At 36.5% G+C, this 16613-nt stretch overlaps 1 protein-coding gene across 1 annotated transcript in view; it reads left to right on the top strand.

Annotated features, from left to right (window-relative positions):
- LYST (lysosomal trafficking regulator) overlaps positions 1-14498 on the top strand; it is a gene marked incomplete at its 5' end in the record, with an annotated part of 58598 nt that extends 44100 nt beyond the window's left edge. The window contains 12 exons of the mRNA XM_029961595.1: positions 59-215; positions 610-750; positions 1145-1362; positions 2755-2985; positions 3680-3869; positions 4755-4891; positions 5524-5622; positions 9076-9215; positions 9483-9580; positions 10595-10751; positions 10962-11033; positions 12360-14498. Of these exons, the coding sequence (XP_029817455.1) occupies positions 59-215; positions 610-750; positions 1145-1362; positions 2755-2985; positions 3680-3869; positions 4755-4891; positions 5524-5622; positions 9076-9215; positions 9483-9580; positions 10595-10751; positions 10962-11033; positions 12360-12498 (1779 nt within the window). The remainder of the gene's footprint in view (positions 1-58; positions 216-609; positions 751-1144; positions 1363-2754; positions 2986-3679; positions 3870-4754; positions 4892-5523; positions 5623-9075; positions 9216-9482; positions 9581-10594; positions 10752-10961; positions 11034-12359) is intronic.
- Positions 14499-16613: the final 2115 nt, after the last annotated feature.

Raw genomic sequence — 16613 nt, 5'->3', positions numbered from 1 at the left:
CTTTTTTTATCAAAGTAGGAGGTTTGTGATTTTTTTCTTTTCTCTACTATTTTTCTAGTACTTGGAAGAAGAATACCGTAAAGGAGCACGGGAGGATGATCCAATGCCCCCTGTACAACCATATCACTACGGATCTCATTATTCCAACAGCGGAACTGTGCTTCATTTCCTAGTTAGGCTGCCACCTTTTACTAAAATGTTTTTAGCTTATCAAGGTAAGGTTATGTTTGCTTGCACTTGCCTTTCACATCTGGGCCCTGTTCCAATGACCCAGGAATACTATACGTTACCCTATTCAGCATAGTTTTTCAATTCCAAATAACTGCGTTTTATAAAATTAAATCTGGTATGCTTTAACAGTAGACCCATTCTTGAAATTATCAAGCTGGACCATAAAGCTGTACATCTTACATTTATACCTTAGTTTCTGTAGCATAAAAAGCTGACCTATATTTGACTTGCAGTCCATGTGTAACACATAGTAATTGCGATAAAAGAATTCTAAATGTTCTCAGCTAACTGGAGAGCAGCTAACTACTTGAAGTTGCAGATAAGCAACTGTTAGTGTCCAGCATCGATGTAACAAATTCAGTTTGAATTTCTTTACAGATCAAAGTTTTGACATCCCAGACAGAACTTTTCACTCTACCAATACAACCTGGCGACTCTCTTCGTATGAATCAATGACTGACGTGAAGGAGCTTATACCAGAATTTTTCTACCTTCCCGACTTTCTAGTTAACAGAGAAGGTATACTAAAAGGACAACAAAACTGTATACCCAAAACAGTTGTATAATTGAGCCTATGGGTTGAAACTGAGAACATTTATATCCCTTGGTTGAATATGCTAAGCAGTAGATGTATGGGAGAAATTTGTGGATATGCTAAAAAAGCTGTTATGTAGGACTTAAGTGAAGTTTTTCCATAATTATGTCAGCGGGGCCAGGGAGTTTCCCATTTTCTGATTTTTCCATTTAAATGAGTATGTACAGCTTGAATGTGTTTTGGAGAGACTTGTTAATGATGCTGCTTTGTTGATCAGCAATCATTGTGCTTAATGGTTTACTTTCATAGAACCCTATAAAGACCTTTCTGAAGTTACTGTCACCTAAAGTGTTGGAATATTCATTCCCCTCTTTCTAGGTTTTGATTTTGGAGTACGTCAAAATGGTGACAGAGTTAACCATGTCAATCTTCCACCCTGGGCTCGTAATGATCCTCGTCTATTCATCTTGATTCATCGTCAGGCTTTGGAGTCTGACCATGTTTCCCAGACAATCTGTCACTGGATTGACTTGGTGTTTGGTTATAAGCAAAAAGGCAAGGCCTCTGTTCAGGCTATTAACGTCTTTCATCCTGCAGTAAGTATTTGTTAAGCTGTGTGTTTGTTCATTGCCCTTAGTAACTTAATGGGAGAAAGTTCAGTCTGACTTGCTTGGAAAACATGCAACATGAAGCAAGATCCCTCTCTCATGAAATGTTGAAGAATAAGGAAAGGCTTTAACTGTTTCAATGTGGAACTGATAAGATCCCAGGGAGTGTTATGAGACTTGGTGAATTTGTGTTCCTCTTTCTTGCCTTGAGCTAGGCATGGGGAGTGATCGAGTTGTGGGTTTAGACTTTCTGGATAGTTGTTTGCAGTGTCTTGTAGTGGTATACAGGTGCTACTGTGTTTGTGTGTATCTGCTTCCATCTCATTCAAAAGCTTTTCATTTAGACAGATGGTGCTGCAGCTTTTGATATGATTAAAATAGTTCCCTTTGTCCTAAGCTCATTATTTGTGTTCTTTCCTTCATATATACCTTGTGTTCATATACACCTCTGTCCCTCTTATGAGCCCTTTTCCCTACAGTAAACTCAATTTCAAATAAGTCTTCATTTAAAGATTTTCAGAATTTCACTACTTAATTGTAACATGGAGGTCTTGAATTATATTCTTTAGCTTTAATCCTTACTATCACAAGGTTAGCTCAACCAGGTAGTCCTCGTTTTAAAATGCATTCAAATGTGTTCCATGTTTCTAGTGTTTGTTCTGTATTTGAAAAAGCTAATAAAACACTAGTGTTTTGCTTATAAAAAGCTAATAAAACAGTAGTGGGGGCTTTTTCAAGTAACCATTCAAATGCTTTTCTTCCTTTTTTCCTCTTTTTGTGCTTAAGTTTTGACTTAGTACCATAAATTTCAAATATTAAGTTTGCGTGTTCATTGTTTTTTAAAGTAAAAAGTCAAGGGCTTTGTCAGCATGACTGAGGAAGAGTGTGTGGTACACAGCTAGAGAGGCATAAAAAAAAAGTAGAAGAAGGAAATGATTTCCAGTCTCTAGAAATTTGAGGTTTCTTTTACACTCTCTATCCCAAAACAAAGCTTTATTTTTTATTTACTCTTTAAAAAGAGGTACAGATAACACTCTTCTAATTTCTTATTTATTAACAGGAACCTGTCTGTTTTTACACAGATTCATAAAGGTCTCAAAAAAACACTTTGACAGAAATTAGTCATGGCATATATGTAGGAGCAGCTCACATGATAAATCTTGAAGTGATAGTTATTTCCAGTAAAGATGCTGTGATGAGGTTACTGTTTTCAGTGGCTCTTTAGTCAGCACAGCCATTGTGGGATGGCTTCTGGTCCAAGTCTTAAACAACTAAAGAGTTTGCCTCTGAATTTGTGTGTGTGTGTTGCAAAATCTTTCCCAAAGATAAACCTGACAAGCTTATTCTTACCCTTCCCCTTTTTTGTTCCCCCTTCTCTAGACCTATTTTGGGATGGATGTTTCTGCTGTTGAAGATCCTGTTCAGAGGAGAGCCCTTGAAACAATGATAAAAACGTATGGGCAAACACCTCGTCAGCTGTTCCATGCAGCACATGTTAGTAGACCTGGATCCAGACTTATCATGGAAGGAGAACTTCCTGCTGCCATGGGATTACTAGTGCAATTTGCTTTCAGAGAAACCAGAGAACACACTAAAGAAATAATCTATCCAGTATGTAATTTTGACTTGCAAGATAGTTTAATATTCATATGCTTGTAATTGTTGTACCCTTGATTTACAGTTTCCTTCCTAAAACTACAACTTGTTACCTATATTGTACTGTAAAAAAAATACACAAAATTAATAAGTGATTAGTAAATGAAAATTATTTTCATGCATTTGTGATGTATTTTGTGTCAAACTAAGATCTGAGTTTATTTTGGTTATGGAAAAAAGGTATTGGAAAGCATTTCACTTAACCAGTTTTATACTTTCAGTGATGAATCCTGTAATCTGTATGCAGACCTATAGTAGGCAAACACATACTGTGCTTTCTGCCATTCTCTGCTTTTTTACTGCCTGTAGGACAATTAAACTTTCTTTGCTTCAAATACTTGTTTTCCCTAAAGTCCACTGAGAAGCTGAATCCTTGCATTTAGAGAAATCTGTATTTTTCACTAAACTGCCTGAAATACAAGCTTGCTATCTCTGCCCTTACAGAAGTAGCAGTACTCCCTTAAAGTAGAGAGTTTGGGTGATGGTACTGCAGTGCTTTGAACTTGACTTTCTAATATTTTTAGAATACTTCAGCTATTCTAACCATACGATTGCTTATGGGAAAGTGATATAAATCATTCTTCAGTACTAATGAAATAATATTTTTCTGAAAATTCTTTAATTTGAACCTTATCTGTGCTTGTTTTAGAGTCCATTACCATGGATAAAAGGCTTAAAGTGGGGAGAATATGTTGGTTCCCCAAGTGCTCCAGACCCAGTTGTCTGCTTTAGCCAACCACATGGAGAAAGGTTTGGCTCTCTCCAGGCTTTACCAACTAAAGCTATCTGTGGTTTGTCCAGCAAGTTTTGCCTATTGATGATATATAGCAAGGAACAAGGTACGAATTTGTGCTTATACTCTATATGCACAATACATGTGAAATGAGTAATTAAATAATTAAATCTAATGCTACTATTGCTTTCCAGCAAACTTCCAGAATTTAGTTGCTTGTGCCAAAGATGGATTTATAAATCCATTAACAGTTTCCATGTGTGTGGTGTCTTTCCTGGAGAGTGTATTTTCAATACTACAGTAGAGGCATTCTATAATTAAGTTAATATTTTCCATTAAAGTGAGTGAAGCATGAGGATTTAACTTTAGAACTTGCCAGCAGATTGAGTCCAAGAACTGAAAAACAGATGAAAAACCACATGTGGCAACAGGAAGGAAAATTTAAGGCATGTTTTTTAGAGGCAGAGAATGAGGAAAATTATCAGTGAAAAAGCAGAGGTGAAGGATGATCTGCTTTCGGACAAACTTCTCAGAGGGATTCCTATTGATAATGTACAAACAGGTTCTCATAACCTCTTTTATATTTATGGTAATGTGTACTAGTGAAGGTTTTTTAAAAACAGTTGGCTTCACATTTAGTCAACAAAAGTAACATTCTTCTTGAAGTTATTAGCAATAATTTCTGTAGCTGGGAAGTACTGTCAGCCTCCTTTTCTCCACTCTCAAGATGTGCAGCACTTCAAAAAAGCATTGTCCAGGTTGCAAACTGTCTTTGGAGAAGACTGAATGTTTATAGAGTCTCTGAAAAGTCTATTTGTTTATAATACATTACAGATTACATAGCCTAAGAGAGAGTATCTTATTTTGAAACTTTGAGGTTTTTTTATATTCTAGCTCGAGATAAAACATGAATCTGGGATTTTTATTGTTGACTATTAAAGTGGTCAAGTCTGGTTGCATATATGACACAATATTATATGTCTTCCTTCAGGTGTGAGAAGCATGCACAGTACTGACATTCAGTGGTCAGCTATCCTGAGCTGGGGATATGCTGATAATATTTTACGACTGAAAAGCAAGCAAAGTGAACCTCCAGTAAATTTTATACAGAGTTCACAACTCCATCAGGTAAAAAAAAAAAATCAGTCTCTTAGTCTTTGATTTAACGTTGGTGGTTTAAGTGGTGACTCCACTGTATCTTGTTCCTGGGTGTTTTCCTGTACTAGGTAAAGATTCCTTTTGAATGCATTTGATTTTCATAGCTTTTCCTTCCTATGGAATATTGTTGTGGATTTTAAAAAGTTGTGTACCAGGAAAAACTAATACTGAAAAAAATCAGAGATGCCTCATGTTAGAAGCAGAACTCCTCTATAGCTTAGGATTCATCTGAAAAAGATTTTTTAAAAGATTGTTAGGGAACATTGCATAAACTCTGTCACACTTCAGTGATTGGTGAGATTCTGCCAAAATGTTTTTGGCTGATGTGGCTGTAGATCTAGAAGTCTGCCCTAGTTCACTGCTCGCTAGTGGTGAATTCCAGGCTAAATAAGATTTTTCTCTTTGGTTTCTAAAGTAATAACAAATATAACCTAGAGCAGCTATATTTTAACTCTTGGATTTCTTTAACTTAGGTATTTTACATGGCTTTTCTTAGGATAACCAATAAAGAATCAGTTTGACCAAATGCTATGGCATAATGAAAACAGCAGTTAGAATAGTTTCTGCTCTAACTTTTCCTGGCTTTGTTTTGTATTTTCAAGGTAACAAGTTGTGCTTGGGTGCCAGACAGTTGTCAGCTGTTCACAGGTAGTAAGTCTGGTGTCATCACAGCATATATGAACAGATTCACTAGCAGTACGGTAAGTTACACTGCATAAAATTTATATTAAAGGATTTAGGTGTGTTTGCTATTGGTCTTTTTTTAAATAGGAAAAGTGAGAAAAGGGGCCTGGCTTATATTCTGGACAATTGCTAAAAAAAATCATGTGCTTTCTTTGTATGTATTTTTGATGGATCCTCTTTGATATCTCAGCATGTTTGTGTGCTTTTCTTAAGCTCTTGTTCACATACTGCTGGCCTTTAATCAGCCCTCATCATCTGAGTGAATAACTGGTTACATACACAACTCTGACTATATTCATTTCAGGACTTGAAATTGAAGCTTTCTGGCACAATAAAGCTCCCTGCATTAAGGAGTAATTTTTTCTGTGAAGGAGACAGCCTTTTCATGCCTTAACTGAAACTTTGGAATGCAATTCCCCAAAGTAAATAACAATTCAAATGCAGAAGGCACTTATACTACAGAGAGCCAGGATGAAATCTCAGACACTGTTTATATTAACCACCAAGCCTCTTTACTTTGTCATATTCTCCAAGGGGAAAAGCTGTGAGGAGGGAAGGCAGAATGTATCTTGCATTACTTAATGTGTTAGTGGAAAATACTGAGACTACTAGAAATTCCCTTGATACTGTTTGCTAATAAGCATGATATGAAAGCATAAATAGAACTCAATCATCTGATTTTTGACTGAGTTTCTAAGCTTCTGTCTTTCTTTAGCAGTAACTTCTATTCTTCGTAGTTTTAACAGAGAGTATACAACTTTCCTAACAGCTCATTTTAGGTGTGTCTGCAGGATTACCCATAGCAACAAATGAACTAAGCTGATTTCTCAAATTTAGCTTGATACAGATATTGGCAAATTTACCACATTTGTGGTATTGTACTCCTTAGTGCTCTTGAATTACTGCACTAGCATGAGCTGGAGAGAACCTTGGTATGATCTGCTATGCCTACCCAGTTTTCTCTTTTCACTAGTGGCAAACAGCAGATGCTTAGACTAGGAAGAGCACAAACACAGGAATTTATTTCTTTTCCTTGGCTTTCCTCCAGTTTCTGGTGATCTGTCACTCAGATTTCCTGAGTTCAGCAGCACTTACAGTGTAAAAAATGAAGTAGAGCTTGAAGCCTGCAAATTTCAGTCGGTTTGATCTTAAGTCAGACACCTTAGCTGCTCACAAGAATAGTCAGCTTGTAAATAACCTCTACTGAGACTTTCAATTCCAGCTAAAATTTTTAAAAATACAAATGCAGTGTACTTGCCTTCTGCAAAGCTGAAAAGGAACTCCAGTTAATGGGGTTACGATTCTTCAGTTCCTTCTATTTCCTAAAAACAACTGACTTTTGTTCAGCTGTACAAATGTTATTGTCTTTGAGACTATCTTTGCTGAATTTCTCAGCACTGACAGTTTTACATGCCCCAGGCAGACTGACCTTGTGCCAATTTTATAGGAATCAGTTGAGTCAGTTACCCAAGTCAGGGCTGCAGGGAATGCAAATGTGCTTCCTAGCATCTGCTCTGTATCCATCTGTCAGCTGATCAGTGGTGAAATGAACAGTCTGTTATAAAGCAGTACTTAAAATGTGACTATTTTGCCCTGTTTCACATTTGTATAAATGCAATGCATAGGCATAAAGCAGATACTATGTTGTTAATTGGATATAGGAATTCAAAGGCATGCAATCAGAATTCAAAAATGGCTCCACAATATGCTTTACATGCTCTGTTTTTCCTGGCCTTTATGATGGTCAAAAACCAATGAGGTACTGCTTTGAAACTGTGATCCCTGTTGGTAATGTCATACCTTCAAGAAAACCTTGGTCACAGGTTTCTGGTTGTATGTATTACTCCAGCCTTCACTTGCTGACTGTTAGGGTTGTCTTGCAAACAAAGCACTTTCATGATCTGTTTGAGTAAAACTGGTAAGGAATCATTTAAATTTTCCACTCAAGTGCTGCAGGCAGTCATTTAGGGCAACCAACAGAAAGAACTGATATTTAAAGGTAGATATATATGTGCATGTTTTCCCACATCTAGATATTGTTTTAGGGGTTGTCATCTAAAAGCAGGTGGTAAGTAAAAACGGGACATTGCTTCAGGCATGAGATAACTATTTCATAACTTTTTAGAACTTTAAACCAATTGTATTAAGTTGTATTAAAATTCCACCTTATCTCATTGCAAAGAAGATCAATAAACTGTTGCTATTAGTACTGAAGAGAGAAGCTGCTAAAGGTGAAGGCTGCTTTTGGTTCAAGTGTTGAAAGACAGATCAATAACATCACTTATAGGAGATGGGAGGAGCACAGTAGAAGGGTTATCAAAATCAGTTCTTCATAAAATCACAAGTCTTATTTGTTGCTGTTATGGAAAATTTTGGTATATTTTTTTTCTCTAAACTGAGCAAGGATTTAAGAAGGATTTTTATATGTGAGGTGCCACACTGTTCTGAGAATGACAGCTGGATACTTTCATAAATGTCTTACTTAGATGCTCAGTAACAAGAGCAAACTAGCAGGTCTTCCTGTAGTCAAAGTTTATTACCTTTTCCAGTGTTACATAGATTATATTGTCCCTGTTAGTGCAGAAAGACATGCAGATTTTCTACAACCTGTGAGTTGAGCATATGTGTACTTTTCTCTCCTGTTTCAACTTTCAAGTTTGTTTTTTTTGTAGAACTGCTGTATGCATCCTGTACCCTCATAGAAAAATGCAGATGATGTGCTCTGACACATGAGAAAAGAAGCAGAAAAATGTTCTGTTCTTTTACAAAGATTATTCTAATCCCTGTACAGCAAGTTGTCTTAAATAAAGCATTAGTATTCTGATTAAGCAGCTCCTTGAATTTAGCCAGTTTTCAGGAAGTCTGAATCATTTAAAATTATATAAGTCAAATAAGAAGTGTTGTTTGGTGTTAAATTTTGCTGCTTTGATTTTTATTAAAGTGCTAACACACTTTCTAGATTTACACTTGACTTCCTGCATGTTTTTCCAACTTGTTGTCACTGAAGAACTTGGCACCAACTTGAGAAGTTCCTAGTAATTTACTGTATGGAGAATGACAACTTCTGAGCTAGGTTTTCCTTTACATTTCTAAGTGGTTCCATGAGATGCTAAAATACTGAGAACTGTTGTTTCACTGTCGTGTGGAAATAGCAGTCTTGCAGAAAACAAATCAGCTAATTTCAAGGTGTGTAATAGAGACAGAAGTACTGTAGTCTTCATTTCATTGGATCACATCAAAATGTTTGCTTAGACTACAGCACTCGAAGCAAAAAGTTGAACATTAATGATATCTGTCTTACTGTATTGTAAGGCATTAAACATAATAAAGCATTAACAGCAGTTGCTAAACTGATGATATCCACTTTTTGAAATCCAAGAATTAAACTTGTTCCTAGGCTTATCTTTTTCAGAAAGAGACATTAATTTTCTTTTTCATGAGAGTTCCTGTTTTGTCTTGCTGTTTTTCAGCCTTCGGAGATAGAAATGGAGTCGCAAGTCCATCTCTATGGACACACAGCAGAAATAACAAGCTTGTTTGTGTGCAAACCATACAGTATAATGATAAGTGTCAGCAAAGATGGAACCTGCATAATATGGGATTTGAACAGGTACAAGTATATATGTAACTCTTTCCACTAGCTTTCTTATAAGTACTGGCTTTCCAACTTTTGAGTATCTTTGCCCTTTTAAAGCTAAATTAATTTGTTATGTGAAGTCAAACCCTTACTGTTTTTTCCCATGGAGGGCTGAAATTCTACAGTGAATATGAAAAATACCAGAATTGAAATTAATATAGCTTTTTTTAATATTTTCCTCTAAGAACCTATTTTGTGTGTGAGTCTGAACTTTAGGCTTGTTCCCTTTGTTTTCTTCAGGCTGTGCTATGTCCAGAGTCTGGCTGGACACAAGAGTCCTGTGACTGCAGTTTCAGCTAGTGAAACAACTGGTGATATTGCAACAGTTTGTGATTCAGGTATATTTGTCAGTCAAGAAAGCTGTTTTGACTTACAAACCAAATAAACCATGACACTTTTGTTATTAAATTAGCTACTGAGTGTGTATTAATCATGGATGCATTGGGTCAAATAGAAGCAATGTTTTGCTTTTTTCACATAGTAACATAGAAATTGCTTCACAAATGATTAGGCAGGAGTTTGAGTACAATGTAGAGATACAAAGGCTAGCTAATAGCTTGATCTCTTCATAGGAGACTTGAAATTTCAGTAGATTCCTGGGAGACCTACATTCTGTGAAGTTGACTGCTTTCATTTTAATAGAGGTTTGTTGTCAAAGGAACAGGTCTTCAGTGGAGGGCAGTGTATTACAGAGCACAGGCAAAGGGTATTAAAGGACAAGGGGAAATGATTCTGACATTTTCAGAAATGTAATATTTAAGTTTTTAAACTTACATGGAGACTATGAATTCCATTTCTGTAGCTTACAAACCATTTTTTTCTGCAAAAGATTGTGTTCTTCTTTAATTAGTAAGGGACGTGAATTTCAATTCTTTTTAAGACAAAGCAGTAATTGGGTTATTAGTTCTTTGACAGAATCAAATAATGGCAGATAACCAGGTAAGAGAACTGTGCTTGCCACTTTTAAGTATTTTGCTTAAAATGCAAGCCAAGGTACAAGAAACAGATGCCTAAAGTCACTAGTATGAATTCCATCTTAGTGCCTTCCCTATTGGTACATGAAAATTGGTCATTTACAAAGTAATATCACATAACATTTTGTAAGTAAAATGTTCCATAAGTATGATGTGATGTCTTCGAAATCACTGCAGTGGCTGGTAATTCGTGTGTTCCCTGTCACAGAAAGAGGGATGAAGTAATAGTTTGCTGTAGCACACATCGTTCAGTCATTTAAACCTTATGATCTTTCAAGAAGTTAAATTCTTTGCAGCAGAACATTTAAGTATTATAGGCTTTTCTGTGGTCTAGACTTATTTTATTTTTTAATACTCCCATGCTATGTTCTGTTGCAGTTGGAGGAGGTAGTGATTTGAGACTTTGGACAGTTAATGGTGATCTTGTTGGACACGTGCACTGCAGGGAAAGTATTTGCTCTGTTGCTTTCTCAAACCAGCCTGAAGGTGTGTCTGTCAATGTGATTGCAGGGGGCCTTGAAAATGGAGTTGTAAGGTAAGTATTAGAAATGTTTATTTATTAAAATGCTCTATAACTTAGGCTTACAGTTTGAGAGCATATAGCCAAACATCATGCTGATATTTGGCTTTAAAGAAGATGGACAAGCTGTTACTCAGCTTGCAATCTTGTTAGTTGCTAAATAGGTTATGTTTATCACTGAGATATTTGTAAAATTAAGTGTGAAAATAAATGACTTTCTTTCAGACTGTGGAGTACGTGGGACTTGAAGCCAGTACGAGAAATAACATTTTCGAAGTCAGCCAAACCTATTGTAAGGTAAAAAGATCTTAAGCATATAATAAACAGATTTTTTTTTTCCTGGGGGGGGGGAAAAAACAAAACCACAACAAAATAGTCTTGAATGTTGAACATGAATTTGATGTGCAAACAGGAGGTAAACACCCATGTCTAAAAAGAGCAATGTAAACCTACTAATTATTCATGAAAGCAAAATGAGCACAACTGTACTGTATTTTTAATGACAGTAATAACTAGGTTCTGCTGCTGGCAGATGGAAATTAGCAGGATTCCCTTGAGAACTGAACAATAGCTACTTTTCTTATTCTTAAATTTAATATTTTTCCCCAGAATCTGTGTTAAAATGAGATGATCTTAACTTTGCTGGACTTAAAATAAACAGAATGTTACTTCTTCAGAATTAAATGAAAACACTGCATTTTCCCTCACCATTTTTTTCTGAAGCTGGAGGGAAATGATGGAGAAAGGGGTAAACTCAGAGGAGCCTGGAAGCTGCCATTTTGGAGTGCTTGTGTAGTTTTCTGAGTCCCCTTGGTTTACATAAGCAGAATTATTCTCATGCCAAAGTGTTTTCAGAACACAGTCAAAGGATTGAATCTTTGATATCCCCAGTGGTACAGTAGTTTGCACAGAGGTTTTAGAGTCATGGCAGAATTTTATCATCTTAATGCTACTGCAGTAACAAATCACTATGAAAAAATTTGTTTTGACCCTTGCTGAAATATTTAAAATCTAAACTACCGTGTTTTTTTAGAAATGAAAAAGATTGTCCAATAGCAGTTATTGTCTTTGTTGCCTTCCTTAAGAAGCATAATTCACAAAGCTTGTTGATAATGAATTAGTAGCTATTGAATAATTTAAAGTTCCCTGCTTAAATGCAGGATGAATGCTGACCTTCATGCTCTCTAACATTATCCATGGCATGACTGAAGGGCTTTACTAGCCCTGTCATAGCTCAAGAAATGCTCATCTGAACAAAAGTCCAGTGCTGTGCCATGAAATCTGATTGATTTAGTTTCTGCAATTGTCAGCAAGCAAGTTCAGAGGGCCCTGAGCTCTTCCTTTCAGAAGCAGAAGGGGTACAGCCCAGGGAGAGTAGGATGCTCCTACTGATCCTGCCCTTTTCTTTGACACTGCAAAGAAATGCACAGTAAGCTGTGGGGGATGTTGAAGTGCTGGCCAAAGCTGTAGTTCAGCCTGTTTGGTTACAAAAATGAGTAAGCAGGTATCGGTCTCCCTGGACAGTTGATCTTTGTTGGCTAAACCCTCATGGGTTTTTAATGTCTTCTAGCATTTTAAATAGCCACCTTTGATATAAAAGTAGGCTATCTTCTTGTTTTTCAGCCTTACGTTTTCCTGTGATGGCCATCACTTGTTCACAGCCAATAGTGATGGAAATGTCATAGCCTGGTGTCGCAAGGACCAGCAGCGCTTGAAGCTCCCCATGTTCTATTCATTCCTGAGCAGCTACGCGGCTGGGTGATGACTACTTTTGCTGCTAACTTATGTCTCTGATGCACTTTAAATCCCAAATAGATTATAGAATCTCTTATTTAACTGGACTTTGGAGTACTTTGAATGTCTCTAGAATAACTGAACAGATTTATTTTTTTTTTTTAAGAACAGTCTAAGGTGGCTGTAAAATTGCATATGTGCATGCACAAACTTGAAGCATATTCAGGTCAGCAGGAAGCTCTGATCATATTCTCCAATACCAGCAAAGTGACTCATAAATGCTCTAACATACAAGTCAAAATGCTGCAATGTAAAACACAGCAGTATTTTTTAAATCGCTTCTTGGACAGAAGCGATTTAAAAAAATCGATTATGCTTATTCCCTCTCTTAGGTTGTAAAATATCAGCAGCATCAAGTTCTGTAAATATCTATTCAAATGTCAGCATGTGTATATCTGATTAGTTGAGCATCGTATGGTTAGCTCTGGAATAAGCAATCCAAAACTTAAAAATCAAAGACCACTTAAAATTGCTTTTTTTGAGAAGCAAAGAACTTAGTAGGTGCTTTTTGCACCATCTTATGGTATTGTAATGCTAAAAATTGAATTTCTGTTATCTTTATATTTGTAACTTTTGACATCTTCTCTGTTAATGTAATAGTCTTTGCAACAGACAAAAATAAAATATTTGTCTTAGTGACGGGTCAACAGCTCATAGCATCATGAAACAATTGTTAGATCCCAATGCAGAGTTAACTCCCTAACTTTGTAATAGTTAGCTATTGCAATTATGTGGCAGAATATCTATTATGAACACACACAGCTTATCTTCCAGAGCTCTAAAAAGAGGTGTTAAAGGCACAGATGTTCTTCTGTTCTAGTGTCATTGAGATTCAATACACTGCAAAATGTTTGAATCTAACTGCTTGAATAATCAATGTTCATAGGCATCAGATGACTTGGAAAGGTTTACACAGATACACTGTGCAAATTTGTTATTTATTCCTAGGTGCTATTTTGGGGGGGGGGGAAATAAGCCTCCATTGTAAAAGGCTTAACAAATTTGAATTCTTAGGCCAGATGAAAAATTAGTGTTTCAGGCGATGGATTTGAAGACCTCTAAACCTGACACCATGAATGAGTGCCTACTAGTCATGCAAATGGTAAAACAAGAATGGTACACAAGTCTGATGTAGTTACATTTTTCTTTTAAATTGCTTTGCTTTTTCATCCCTGACATGTTCTGCAATTTCCATACAGTCAAACTGCTGTATCTTCTCATGTTTAAAGTTCATCTCCTTTTAAAGTTCATCTCTTTTCAAAACACTGTATGTGAAATTGTCAAGTTGTGACAAAGGTCACACACACAAAAAATCTTCACGCTTTTGAATATTCCAGTCAGTCTTCTGAAATTCTTGCAACTTCCCGGCTGAAGAACTTCACAAACTAGAAACACTTAAGAAAAGTGTTCTCGTAGTTCATGACATAAAGTCTCCTCTTCTGTTCAGTTAAGCAAGTGGCTACATACTGTATGAATTGACTTTTAAACTGTGTATATTGTAGCAGCCTTGTATGGGATGGCTTTAGTCATGTTTTTCTCTGTCTAAATGTAACGTAAGGTCCTAATACAGACCGAAGAGCTAAAAGCTTCCTGGCTCATGTTGAAGTGATGTGCTTTGTTTAAGATAAAAAAGACTAAACATTGTGGTTTGGGGGTGCTTTTGTGCTCCCTGGTTTGGGGTATTGCTCACAAAGGCTTATTTTTTATAAAGTAGAATTCCACTTGTTACAAACCAATATGCAAAATTGCTGGCCTTGTAAAGAGTGCAATATTATATATTTTTATGTAAAAGTAAAAAATGATTTTTTTGAAGCAAGGAATATTTATTCAGCTTAACATTCTGGAACTATTAAAATAACATTGCAATAGTGTCTGTGCATGATGTACTGAAATTTCCTGTAAATGTCACATTCCACGTTGTCTTTGTATATACACTGTCACATTGTCGGGTAATAAACAGATCTTTATACCAAATAATTTTGAGATTATTAGAAACATGTTTCTGGCTTAGTTGTACCTTTCTCTTTTAGAGATCTTTCACACCTTTGTCCAGATCAATTTCTGTGATTCTCAGAAATTCTTATTTTAAAATTCATGAGGTGGGGAAGTTCTATTTATGGACTATGTCATGTGCTTGTCAAACTGAAGGGGGCGAGTGTAACATGGGAAGTGGGAAACTCTAGGCATATCACTTTGCACACGTGTGCATTTGTCCTTCCTTCCCATAAGATGCATGACTAGAATTTGGATGAAGTGATGTCTCTCAAAGCAGAGACATTCCCCTTCCTTCCTGCTGCCTCGTCCCTGAAAACCTGTCTGAAAAGGCAGAAAAGGAATTCCTGTCTGGCTTCTCTGAGAGATGGGCGGAAAGTGGGAGCCTGGGATCTCTGTTAGGCATCTGATAGGATGTAAGGCTCTCTCTGTTGGAAGAGAGGTTTGGGGAGAGGTTCATGTGGCAAGGCCTGTCTACCTGATACCACTTGCAGGATTCTGTGGTAAACCCAGACCTTTATGTTCTGATTGTGGAGAGACCTGGTGAGAAAGGGAAGGGGAGGCAATAATCAGATTGTTACTCGTGGTGGAGAGAGGGAGTCTCTAAACCATTACTGAAAAAGGGAACCCTGATCTTGCATTTAGAGATGTTTAGGCAAACCCATGACAATGAATAGGAGAAACAAAAAAAAAAATCAGTAGAGAACTGATATCTGTGAAGTGAATTAAATGAGACAGTTTTCTGCTGGAAAAACAGTTTCGGTGAGAAATTAAAAATACCTTCCAACTTTTACTCTGAAACATCAACTTTAAAGATCATTTTTGCATTTAAACTACATTGATCTTTGAAGAAAGAGTTGAAAGAGTTTCTTATACTGAGCAAGAGTCCTCTCCCTCCCTACTTCCAGGATTTCTTGACTACACTTGCAGGATTTACTATGCATTTTGCAGAGATAATTTTAGAGAGCAGTGGGGGAATTATCACCTGGCTTGCTACTAAAAAACTTTTAGTTTACCTTTTAATTTCTTCACACTTTCTTTTGTTTAAAGCTGTATTGGGTTGGTTTTTTTTCCTTCTTGAATATGGAAACAGAAATCACACTATGCTGCTACTCCATCACAAAAACAAACAACAAAGCCAAAAAAAACCCTAAAAAAAACCCCAAAACCAATTACTACTTAAAATTTTTTCTGCTTGCCTTAAAAAATATCCACTGGAATATTAGGTAAGTCTCCATACGTACAGACAGTACTATTTCCTTTGCTACTGTAGTAAGTTACAAACTACTGACAAATGACCTCTGTGTAGAGATTTATTTGCCATTACTGCTCTGGAATGGGGTCAGAAAGCCACTGATTTTGCATCTGGATCCCTGTAATAGACTGTGTTGTGCATTTCATAATTTTGAACAAGGATTAAAAATTAAATGTGACTGCTCCAATTAGACTTCTAAGCTATTCTAGGCTACACAGCAGAAAGTAGTTGAGTAAAAACAGGAGTTTGCTCACTGTTTCCAGCTTTAAGCTAGCATTCCCAGAAAAAAAAAAAATCATCTTGATTCTCTAATGCAAATTACTGAAGCCCATGTAATCTTCATTAGGGGCTAGTTCATGTAAATTCAAGGAATAGAAGTTCATGTTAGCTGTATGGATATTGCCTTCAGAACCTATGGGCCAACTCTGATAGGAGACTCCTGGTTGTGGTGGAAGGTAAGAGTTTGCGGATTAAAAGAAAGCATGTCTCTGTAATTATGAAAATACATTTTAAAACAGCCATTCCCCACCCTCATATTTTAGCTTTAATAATAAAATTGCTAGAATCCAGAGGCAAAAATTTTGTGTAAATGAGTGACAACTGTCTGATTGCTAGAACCATTGAGCCTGTGCTCTTTGTCCAACAGCTCATAAATTCTTTGTCTGGTAAACGGAATTTTTTGTTGAACATGAATGAAAGAACAGCAGCATGAGCCAATGAGGTTTCCAATCAGTTTCTGGAACTCTAGTTAGGGGAAGCTTCTGAACTTACCTATTTAGTAATGTTTACCTTCTTCCTGCTGCATTTCCTTCTACCAAGCCACCACCCCAAGAGCC

This window comes from Manacus vitellinus, unplaced genomic scaffold (genome assembly GCF_001715985.3).
Source record: "Manacus vitellinus isolate BGI_N305 unplaced genomic scaffold, ASM171598v3 scaffold_37_pilon, whole genome shotgun sequence".
NCBI classification, from domain to species: Eukaryota; Metazoa; Chordata; class Aves; order Passeriformes; family Pipridae; genus Manacus; species Manacus vitellinus.
Note: the sequence above shows the minus strand (reverse complement) of the source record. Positions and strands in the feature narration are given on the sequence as shown.